Source organism: Planococcus citri, chromosome 3, assembly GCF_950023065.1.
Source record: "Planococcus citri chromosome 3, ihPlaCitr1.1, whole genome shotgun sequence".
NCBI lineage: Eukaryota > Metazoa > Arthropoda > Insecta > Hemiptera > Pseudococcidae > Planococcus > Planococcus citri.
Window position 1 is genome coordinate 75,992,455 of NC_088679.1, and position 12,257 is coordinate 76,004,711.

The following is a 12,257-nucleotide window of genomic DNA, read 5'->3' on the forward strand; positions in this document are numbered from 1 at the left end:
AGAATTTGAACTTTTGATCACCTTTCAGCCTTGTGTCAATTTTTTTTTGGAAATTCAATAATCGTTCAATTGATTTATTTTTATCATTTTGGGATAATTTTTTTATTTTTTGAGAATTTTTTCGATGATTTTTCCCCTCTAAAAGTTTTGAACTTTGAAATCACGTGAACTTTATTTGAGCAAAATCTACCTCGAAATATTTTCAAATACTTCGTTTAATTTTTTCTAAAATCATTTTTTATTCGATGTGTGAAACTTTCACACCTCATCGTGGAACTCGAATACCTTGAAAGAGTAGTTTTTTTCGACAAATAACATGAAATTTACAAATTTAGAATCTCTCGTATTTAAAAGATCGGCCAGAGTTCAATACAATCATGTCATGATAATGATACCGTGTGTGTATTAGGAAACCAAACCTACTGACGACTGCTCATTAAACTATACGTTGAATATCATGATTATGGACATTGCAGGTCGAGAGAAACAACACCCTGCCCCCACTTAACCTGATTTGATTTAAAAAAATCTCGAAAAAATCTTCTAAATTTGACGCTCCTCCATAAGAACGAGTTACGCTTTAGAAAGATTAATATTCTCTTGTCGAAGGTCCACGAACGACGATCAAAACATAATCTTATTTTTTATAGCATCTGATGATGGTATAAAAATATTAAATTAGCGTGGTTATTAGGGAGCTATTACTTACCTGTCCTAAAGTGAATGCTTCAGCTTGCAGCTGAAGTTCGCCCTAAAAGATTTACGAGTTGGGTTTTAATTAATCAAAAAACTGGCCAACTAATTTCGCGGAGTTATCGTGAAGAGCGCGAGATTTTGTAACGGACGAACTAGTTTAAGGTGCTTGCGAAAATACGAGAATGCTCGGCCAACGGGTACCGGATTTCACTCTGTTTGGTGATAGTGGTCAAAAAAATTCATATGTAGAACTGGTTAGATTTTGGATCAACTGGATGAAGAATTTAATGGCTTTGAGATTAAATTGCAGGCTGATATGCATTTTATAGGTAGTGAGATCAGCTGGTTGGATATGATTTTTTTAGTGCCGAAGAAATTGAAAAATGTTGATCAAACGATGATGGAGGTTGGAATTTTTGAATATAATTTGAATTGAATTATTTTTAGATTTTTTATGTGGTGTTGTGGAGACATTTTTTGGATTTTTTAAGATCACAACCAGAAAAAAAGTGTAATCGTGCAAAAAAAATAAAGTGATGTGACTTGTGCCAAAAATTGAAAAATTTTCTGAAAAAAATTCATGGAGCTAGCCTATAATTTTATTTCAGAAAAATGTCTATAAAGAATAAATAGTGAAATCATCTCATGTTGAGGGGGAGGACGTGGTTGGGAGGAGGTCTCGAGGATGATTCTTGACAATTTTATGATCAAAGATTCAGTGTAACTAAAAAGTTTGTTCAATACACATGTATTTGACAATGTTTAAAATTATTCTAAGATTTTATCATGATACACCTTGTCAGGGGTGTATTTGGAACCAAAAACCCATTTGGGTTCCAAAAAAAAAAGAAGTTTAATAAAGCTGAATTTACCTATTTTTGCCCAAAATATCTGTTCTGTAATTTGTTCAGGAGAAGAGAAGGTTTCGTTTTTAAGATATTTCCATCCAAATTTGAAATGTTTAAAATGACTCAAAAAATTTTCTAATTTATTCCAAATCTCCCATCATAAAAATTATTTTTTCAGGGAAACAAAAGACCCTATGAAAAGAAAAAAAGAAGCAAATTTGCAGAGCATAAAATTCTTCATTGTGATTTTCAGTTCTGGAGAGGCATTGGTTTTTTTCTCAAATGTTTTGAGCTAAATTTGAAACGTTCCAATTGACTCGATTCCATGAAAGAAATCAAGAGTCCAACGAAAAAAATGAAGAGAAAAAACAATTGTAATGAGATCATGAAATTTCTCATGAGTACAGTGTGATTTCTTGGAAGGCTTCATTTATTTTGAGCTGAATTTGGAACGTCCAAAAGACTATTTTTATAAAACAGAAAATTAAATTATCTCAAAAGTCTTTTTTGAGAAAATTCTGCAAGTCCTGGGGACTTTTTGGCAGTTTTTCTCATCCTGTTCATCCTGTTTTTGTCCTTATAAATTCCTTATTTTTACTTGAAAGACCTGCTACTCTGCCCTTGTCCTACTTTTTTGCCATAATTGCCAAAATAGAACAGGTACAACTTTTTCAATTAAACTTTGAAACTTTTCATCCAAGTGTTTTCCCTTTCTTTCAAAACTGGAAAAAATTCAATGTTTTCCCCTTTATTTTCTTCTTGAAAATTGAAAATCGTGGCCTTTAACCTCCTCTCTTCCTCTCCCTTCGTTGTTTGATGTAAAAAAATGCCACCCCCCTCCCTCCTATCTGAGAATCGAAACATTTTTAAAATGTTACCATGAATTGAAAGTCTTCTGCTTTTGCAATGATTTTTTTGCCAAAATTTCAACAAAAAAACCTTCAAACGAAATTTTTAATTTTTATTTAATTTTTTTCTTTCAATATTTTGAAATTATTGGATCTATTACTTTTATTTTTAAGGGAGTTGAACATTTTGAAAGTTGATCTGAAAAAATGTCGACCCTCCTTCCTTGTTCTTGAAATTGAAATATTTTAAAATGTTATTCTGAAAGTCTCCTGCTTTTGTACTAATGATTTTTTTTGCCAAAATTTCAAAAAAAAAACTTTAAGTCAAATTGAATTCTCCTTATTTTAATATTTTGAAATTTATGATTGGGTATATTTTCAATTTTTAAGGGTCTTGAGAATTTGAAAATTGTTTGACCTAAAAAAATTTCGCCCCTTCCCCCTCTTTTCTGAAAATTGAAACATTTTTTTTTAAAATATACCAAAAGTCTCCTGTTTTTGTATTGATTTTTTGCTAAAATTTCAAAAAAAAACTTTAAATAAAATTTTTAATTTTTAATTCTTCTTCTTTTGTCAATATTTTGAAATTATTGGACCTATTTTTTCCATTTTTAAGGGCCTTGAAAATTTTAAAGTTGTTTGATCTGAACAATTTTTAACCACCTCACCCCTTTTCTGAAAATTGAAACATTAAAAAAAGTTGTACCAAAAGTCTCCTGCTTTTGTACTGATTTTATGCCAAAATTTAAAAAAAAATCAATTTTTTTCAATCAAATTTTGAATGTTGAATTTTGAGAATTCCTCTCCTTCCTTGAAAGTTATTGGGTTAATTTGCTCCATTTTTAGGGTCTCAAAAATTTGATTATTGTTCGACCTGAAAAAATTTCAACCCTCTTCCTTCCTTTCCGAAAATTGAAGCATTTAAAAAATGTTACTCAAAGTTTCCTGCTCTTGTAAGTACTGATTTTTTACCAAAATTTCAAACAAAAACCTTTAAATCAAATTTTAAATTTTAAATTCCTTTCCTATACTGTCAATTATTTTGAAATTATTGAGCCTATTTTTCCATTTTTAATGACCTTGAGAATTTTAAAATTGTTTGATCTGAAAATTTTTAACCCTCCTCCCCCTTTCTGAAAATTGAAACATTTAAAACAATGTTTTACCAAAAGTCTCATGCTTTTGTATTCATTTTTTTGCCAAAATTTCAAAAAAAAAACTTTCAATCAAATTTTGAATTTTGAGAATTCCTCTCCTTTTTTCAATATTTTGAAAGTTATTGGGTATATTAATTGCTCCATACGTATTTAAGGTCTCAAAAATTTGAAAATTTTTTGATCTGAAGAAATGTTAACCATATTTTCTCTTTTTTTTTTAAATTGGAAGATTTAAAAATTGTTCTGCAATCTTATTGCTTTTGTACTTGCTGATTTTTTTGCAAAAATTTAAAAAAAAACTTTATATAAAATTTTGAATTTTGAATTAAAAATATTTTGAAACTACATATTAGGTCCATTTTTCCATTTTAAAGATCCTAAAATTTAAAAATTGTTTGATCTGAAAAAATGTCGACCCTCCTCTTACCCCTTAATGAAATTGAAATATTTAAAAAATGATCTATTGAAAGTGCTGCCTTCCTTTGGCCTACTTGTATGTCATCTTGGTTAAAAAAATAACTCTGAAAACAGACTGTTGTGGAACATAAATGCAATTTTATTGAATTTTTTCCAATTGTTAGAGTGTTAGTTTTTGTTAAAATAGGTATAGCTGAGAACTATACGTACGAGCGAGATAAATGATCATGTTACGTGTACAACGTTTATTAGGATAACGAACAACAAGTAAAAAAAGTTCAGGTACGAGTGTGAGAAATAGAGATAAGAGTTGGTAATGCACATTCGTGCATACGGAGTATATTTTACCTACCAAATATCGATATAGACATAATATTCAACAGTTTTTTGAAAAACTTCGAGCCAAATTCAGAAAATCTCGATGCATTGAGTAATTTTCAATTTTGAGAACTTTCCAGAATGTATATTTTGTGCACTTGAGAATTTGATACCCCAAAAATTCTTTCATTTGAGAAAAAAATCCACCTCACGTTTTCATTTTCAATATCACCGGGTCTTGTAATAATTCACCTAAGTACCTATTCGTTGAAAAAATTAATCCTCACTCGTAAAACTTTTTCGCAGCAAGTTGAAGCAAAATCATAAACTGAACTTTCTATTTTACCACGAAAAAAATCAGCAACTTTCTTAATCGAAAACTACCTACTTCTGGCCATATAAATATCAATACACGTGTGTCGTATTGATATGTTTGTTTGCAAATTATCTCTTCATATATTAACACCTTCCAGACAACTTTTTACGTGTACTTGTCAAATCACTTGATGTAATTGCCGAAAAGCGAAAAGAACTGCACTTTACTCGACCCTGATGATAAAATGAGTAATTTGTATATAATTAGAATATAAACTAGGAATTTTTGCGGAAGTATTTCATAAATGTACGAACGCGTAGATAATTTATTCAAAATATTTTTTTGTCGCGTACGTTGTAAGTATATTTGACAAAATGCCAACTTTTTCACTTTTTTATTCTCTCAAACGAAGACGCCGGCTTAGACCAATTTCTTGTTTTTCTCTCTTCCCAACACACGAATCGTGTATATTTCAGACTTCTTCCGAATCCAATCACCACCCAGTAGAACATTGGAGGCAAAATGTTGGCGGATTTTGAACGTCTAGCTCACGGTTGGAGAACCTAAAGCTGTTAAAAGATCGCTTCAGTTTTTGAGTTTCGCATCTTGTGTTCGTTTTTTGCGACAAGAAATAAGCTTTTATGATGGATAATGGAGAACTGGAGACTTGCGATAGTCCTCGAGGTGGTCAAAAAGGTAGCGGTGGCGATGTCCTAGATGATGTGATCATTTCGTCGTCGAATAAACGTAAATTTATGGACTCTCCGAATGCGGATGACGTAGACGTGGGCGCCTTATCTCCGAGAAAGCTGCAAATCGCTCATCATCATAATAATAACGACGTCTCGTTCGTGCTCATCCATCAGGATAATCAGGCGATTAACGAAGATTTGCAGAGTAATAACGACGAGGTATTTGCGAAATTATTTTCCAATGACTATGTAAAATAATTAACGGGTCGAATGGGTGAGCTGTGAGGTGAAGGGGGGGGGGTGCAATTACTCCTATTGTCATATGCCGGACTATGAGTAAATTAAATCTGCTTATGGCGTGTGCAATGGATAAGTTCGCATAAAGAGACACGAGACAGTAAGGGTATTATAGTCGAGTTCATTTCGTGTACTCGAAGAAAATGTATCTAGACGAGTAATTAGCCGACTATATGGTGTTAAATTTCCTACTGCATGGTATTATATGTACATGGATATGGGCAATAATATAGCTTGTAAAGATAGTACCTAGGATGACGATGCGATGATGATGTTGATGATTCAGCTCATGTAACTCATCTGCAGTAGGTAGGTACTCTGGAATATGTGTGAGCTGGATTTTTACTACGCTACATAAATTGAGAATCACTCCGGTAAATGATTTCTAGAATCACTACTCTTATAGTATAGTATAGTAGTAAATTCGTTACGGTGGCGTTTACAATACTGTTACGGTGTGGCGCTGGCCCGCAGGCCTTTCGCGCGCGTTTGTTTGTCCGAAATGAAAAAGAATACCAGTTTCATAAGCCAGATGAGTACAGAAGATGACAACAAAATAAAAGGGAAAACTCTCCTCGTCCATGTATATACGAGTTTACTCACTCACTGGCGGGCTAGCGACCTTTATTTCTCTTGCTCCTCTCTTCGTCTCACATCTACACCTTCGGTGCACTTGTCTGTAGGTACATAGTGTACTCTATACGTTGTGTAGATTACCTTTACCTATACGTTATGTATTGTAAATTAAAAAATCGATTTTTTAATTAATCTTCTTCGCCATGAGAGAGAACGTATCCTGATTTCAATTTAACCTGGCGCACAGCACAACACAACACAGCGCAGCACTGCAGCGTAGTCGTCGGATTAATTATAATTGAAACAATACGAGCGTGGAATTTAGTAGCTGCGATGTGCCTGCAACTGGTAGTGATTGTCGGCCCAGAGATGAATCGTCTCAAGAATGTACCCGTAGAAAAAATTTCGTTTGTCTTTGAAACTCTATTCAAGTCGATAGTCGCCTGCCTGCCTGGATACTGCTGCTGTAGCTATAGCTCTCATATTATACATGAGAGCGTCAACTAGGTGTCGAGTGTGGGTTATTATTTTGTTGCTATATATCGTCGAATGAACCAGGTCGGATGAAAAATTTTACCGAAGAGTTTTTTGGGGGAGAAATTCGACGGGTTGGAAATTTTTTTGAGGGTTGATTTACTTGGAAAGATGAGCACTTTTGATCGAACAATAAAATCTTCGGAGTAGAGCTACTATCATTTAAGGGGAAAAAAGAGAGTCATTTTTTTGTCAGTTTATCGTGTTTTCGAAATTGAGAGTCTCTGGGAGAGGACTTAGAATTCACCTAAATTGAATCAAAATAAATTCTTCGTGCCTTGTGTGAGCTATATATGTACTTAAGCATTTAATCTACCTGTACCTAATTGCTCAATTTGAGGAAAAAATGGTTCATTTTGCGTTTTATTTTGGAGAACTCCTTTATTAGTCTGTGCTTGGTCAAGTGAATGCTTCGCATCTCAACCAGCAGCCAGCAGCGAAATTTTAGAACCAGACAAAGCTAGATCAAAAAACCGTAGAATTTTTTGATTTTTGGTAAATTTTTGAAAATCAAATTTGGGTCCGAAGTGGATGTAAATCAAAATTTTGCCAAATTAATCTAGAAAACTGAAATTTGATGTGTATTCGATTTTCAACCTACAAAATCGATTGAAAACGGTTTCGATCCGTTTTCTGCAGTTTTGGAGTCTCCTGCAACAGATTTACATACATATGAAAGTCATCTCAACAGTCTGAGTGGGTTTTAGGTGGCTTAAAGCTATTCTGAAATTTCCAGCCAAGTTTTGAAAATGACAGATTTTCAAAATCATTCAATAATCAATCTTGTGTGGATACTTTGCCACTTATTTTTGATGTGAAGGAAAGAAATAGGCATTATTGTTCTTGTTGAAGGAACTTAAAAACATTTCAGTGGTTTTTTGGGTAAGTATTCGAATGTGTTAAAGAGGAAGAGGAGGAGAAATGGGTTCTGGAAGATGAACATTTCCAATTGTTGTTTTCCAAAAATATAATAGTTCAAGTTAAATCTCTTTTAAACTGAAGAAAACAACTTTTAGTAGCCCTACAATAATTTGCCCAATGGAGATACCGCCATTTCGTTGCAGCCGGGGGGGGGGGGGTCAGCGTAGCAGAAAGCCCGGATAGAGTTCGCTGAAATGGTAGATCTTCATGTTGGACATCTCGAAAATTGGTGGAAATAGTAAATAAAATTTTCAGCAGGGGCGAATATCATGTTGGGCCCTATTTTCTAAAGCAGAAGCTATAATGAGATTTGTCGACTTATGTGGAGAAAAATATCAATGACTTATAAAAATTTTTATTATAATTTTTTTTTTTTTTTTTTTTGATTTTAGGAAGCCTCAAATGTGAAATTTATTTATTCTAAAACGAGAAAGAAATTGGCTCGAGCGAAGTGAAGACGAGAGATTTTCAAAATTTTGATTTTGTAATGCCCAAAAACGAATGCGCTGGTTTTCAAAATTTTAGAATTTGAATAATTTTTTTTTAGAAAATTAATTTTTAAAAGGAAAAGAGAACAGGCTCAGACAAATGCGAGGACGAAAGCTTTCGAAAATTTGTATTTCGAAAAGCATACAAATGGAGTTTTTCTATGTGAGAACGAAGAATCTATTTTTTGGGTTTAAAACTTGTTTTTTTTTTTTAACAGAAATTTCTATCTTGATTTTGAAAAAAAAAAGAAAGAAAACAAGCCCGAGCGAAGCAAGAAAATTTTTTCGAGAATTTGTGTTTCGAGAAATAAAAAATAATGTTTTTTTTCATCACAAGCCTCTTATTTTGCTGGGCCCTTGAAACTGCCCCTTTTGCTCCTCCCTTCTCACGATAGCCCTACTGAGAGAATTTGATGTCTTCGTTGGAGACTTCAAATTGACTAAAAATCATGGAATTTGATAAGGGGAAGGGAATAAGGTGATGAATCGTCAAGCAACGCATTTTCACTTTTTTTTTTGAAAAAGTAAGTACCTACTTCGTTTATTTGAAAACTTGCATTGCATTTTTTTTATGATGAGTGAAGGACTATTTTTTTTATTGAAAAAATTCATATAGGTAGCGAATTCCAACTTTCAAAAAAATTACCAAAAATCAATTTGGGAAGCTTAAATCTTGATCATAGGAGTTATGTTAAATGCTCTTTTCGAAAATTCAACGTTCAAAAGTGCCAAAAAATTTTATTATGTAGTATTTTTTCAGAATCCTATTTTTTTCTAAATTCAATCTTATTATATTTTTAAATAAGCTCTCATGTTGGAACAATTTTAGGAATCTGCAGAGGAGGAATTTTTTGTCTCTCCGGCTCCAATTTTTGACCAAAATGCCTCCAAATTCAAACTCTGGCTCCAGATTGGAGAATGCCTCCACTCTCCACCACCTGGTTCATTTTTTCCCCAAAGCTTCTAAGAAGCAACTTCAAATAAGGCTTCAATGACAACCATGCCTTCAAAAGTACAAACTCCGCCCAAAAAATCGTCATAAAAATTATCTAATTGTATTCTTGTTTTAGTTGTTTTATCATTACTTGCTTTACTGATTTGTATCAAAGCATTTTGGATTTCTAGCTTCAGCTCCTCAATTTTTGACCAAAGTCTTATCAGCATCAGCTTATTTGGCTTCTCAATTTTGATCATAATGCTTCCAGATCAGGCTCAAGCTCTTCAATTATTGACTAAAATATCTACCTTCACTGCTTTCAGGCTCCTCTTTTTTCTCAAAGGCCTGTGGGAGGTGTCTTCAAAAGCTGGAGACTCCACTTTTCCTCTGAAAGGTCTTTACGTATACCTTTTTTCTTCTTTATCATTTCTTCAATGAATATCAAAGTATTTCCAGCGTCAATCTCTTCAATTTTTGATCAAACTTCCTTCCTCCAAATCCAGTTCAAGCTCCGATATCTCTGTTTTCGGTCAAAAGACCTTAATTCGCCTCCAGTCAGGTTCCTTTTTTCCGGAGGTTTTGGGAGATGCCTTCAAAGATATCGAGTGTCTGATAGAACTTGTCTTTGGATACGCTTCTTCCGCTTCAAAATTCTTCTATCGTATGATTCTTATCCAAGTAGGTAAATATTTGAAGCTCCGGCTCCAGCAGATCTCAATATTTTGATCAAATTACTTCTAGCTCTCAGTCTTGTCTTCAGCTCTTCAATTTTTTTTTATCAAAAACCTTTTCACGTTTCCAAACTTCTTTTCATCAAGTCTCTGGAAGGCTTCTTCAAAAATTTCAACTTTCAAAGGCCTCCAAAAACTTGTCCACAGAGACGCCACCTTCTCGATCTTCATGGTCATTATTTTATGATTTTTATTAAAGTGTTTTGAACCTCAGTCCCCCCCCCCCCTGTTTTTGGTCCAGAGATCTGGCTCCAGTTTTTTTATTTTTCCTCTGGCTCCAGACTCAGTTTTTTTTCAGAGTCTGTGGAGACTGGAGAGCCTCTCCAAAAGTTTCTACTTTCAAGCAATCACAATCATTTCATCCAAGTCCATATTTGCACCTTCAGCTTCAAACACTGATAAGCTGAGAAAATCTATTTAAATGACCAATCAGAAGCCAGTATTTGAATTAAATAATGTTTCAAACTTGAATCCAACGTATTTTGTCCTTCTGAATGAATAAATGTATGAAAGAAGTGTCTCCAGCTTCTGATTTTTAATTTCAACCAACATATTCAAAAATGAAAACTCCTATCCCACCAAAAAATTCGACTTCATACATCCTCTCACTGAAACCATTTTCATCAATTTTCGTCAAACCTATCGCCAGCTCGATGAAAAATCCAAACAACTCGATCACTCGATTTAATATCGTCTCACACTTTTCAACGTTCGATGATCGATAAAAGCACATCGGCAGCAAAAAAAAAAACAAGTCCGGAGATGTCATGGATAAACGTCTAGTCCAAGTGAAAATGCTCCATTTCTTTAGCGACGAGAAGCCGGTCAAATGTTCATACATATACCTACGTCTTGTATGTACTCGTACCAATATAACAGATATGCCGAAGTCATGTATCCGCTGCACATTTATACATTTATAAAATGTACAAGATCTCCAAAAAATAATGTGTAATTGCACCGTACCTCTACCTATCAGGTCAAATACCTCGCATTCGCGAGAGGAACCGACGACGCGACGACGGTCACCGCCGCCGGAGTAAAATACACATCGAACATGTTCCAGTATTATACCTATCGATTTGAAATTTCTTTTTTCTCCACTACATACAGTATCAACTTGTCAGAAGACAGAAAAGGTACATACCAAAAAAAAAAGTGACAATTAAGTCGTGTTTTGGAGGCCTCTCTATAACGTACGAGTAGTATAAGGAATACTATTAGGTGGTGGTGAAGGAAGCAGAGTACATTATACAAGAGATGCAATTGACCACAGACCAGAATAGTGTGCCAGGGGATGAAAAAATTTGAAAGTAGTTAATCATTTTGAGTACAGAAAAAAAAATGTCCGCTTTGTAAACAAGTATCGATGTTGAATTTAATTCGGCATTTAGGCGTGAAATGGACACGAACCATGTTCGAGGAGTGTTTTTCGCACTAGATATAGGTACATGTAATGCGTTGTACTTAAACAAGAAGGTATGTAATACCTTCAGGAAGAGCGAGAAGAAAGAGAAATGAAACCGTGAGCAAAACAAGCGCAACTTATCACACCTTTGAAAAATTAATTACAAGTGAAATTGGTTTTAATTTTCGGCGTCTGTGTAGGTACCTACTAAAGGTACTTGTATGTACATGTTTTGTAAAGTCGCGCGCCAGCCAGCGTCTCTCTTTTTAACCTAAATATTTTTTTAATAGGCTCGCTCATTTTTTTTTTGTTTGTCGTGATATTGCGACGAAGGAAAAATATAATTAAAGTAACAACTGCACGTAATCGGCCACACAAACAAAACCAACAAGAGCAACGAAAACGATTCTTCTTCAGGTATCTCTGTGGCAACTCATATACGAAGGAAAGGAAGCTAACCTGTTCTAAACGCAGAGACGATTTTAAGAAGAGTATTTGGCCTGTGTACCGTTAAATATATACGTAAAGAAACCCCCTAAGGAAATGTAGGGAATACCTTTTTTTTTCTTCATTCTTTCTCGACTCGAGAAACGTATGTTTAGTATGTGGAGTCTCGGCGCGAGTGCGAGTGGTTTCTTTTTATCAAAGCATTTTGCTACTCCTTCGTCTGACCAGTTCGTGTCGTCTTGGTCTATACGATGCTGCTGAGTCGAAGGTTCGTGCTGAATGCAGGTTGCATTGCATGGTGCGCGCGTCCAAGACTTTTACCTGAATCGCAACCGATTCAGTTACTCGCAGATTCCGAGAAAAACCATTTATCACGATACCATCTCAGGTGCATGGTGTTATGAGATTACATTTTTTACACGAGGGATGGCTGAAGCTGAATGTGGCGTATGCTGGTTCAAAAAGGTGGCTCACAACGAGCTAGAGAAACGTACAGGAGGTGATTGAAATCGAAATCGGTGGCTGATTTGGAACAGCGATAGTCCAAATCGTTTATTGCACCTTCGAAGCAGTTGAGAAGATGATGAAATAGCTTGTCGTATGATGAGTGAAAATGGAAATGGCGG

At 34.4% G+C, this 12,257-nt stretch overlaps 1 protein-coding gene across 6 annotated transcripts in view; it reads left to right on the forward strand.

The window, feature by feature from the left end:
• Positions 1–12,257, forward strand: part of TfAP-2 (transcription factor AP-2) — a 245,737-nt gene that overhangs the window by 115,899 nt on the left and 117,581 nt on the right. For 2 of the 6 annotated variants that reach the window (XM_065355280.1, XM_065355281.1), the window contains exon 2: positions 5,077–5,511. The exons of the other annotated variants lie outside the window; for them this stretch is intronic. In XM_065355280.1, coding sequence (XP_065211352.1) covers positions 5,242–5,511 — 270 coding nt within the window. In that variant the 5' untranslated portion in view covers positions 5,077–5,241. The remainder of the gene's footprint in view (positions 1–5,076; positions 5,512–12,257) is intronic. 6 annotated transcript variants of the gene reach the window in all.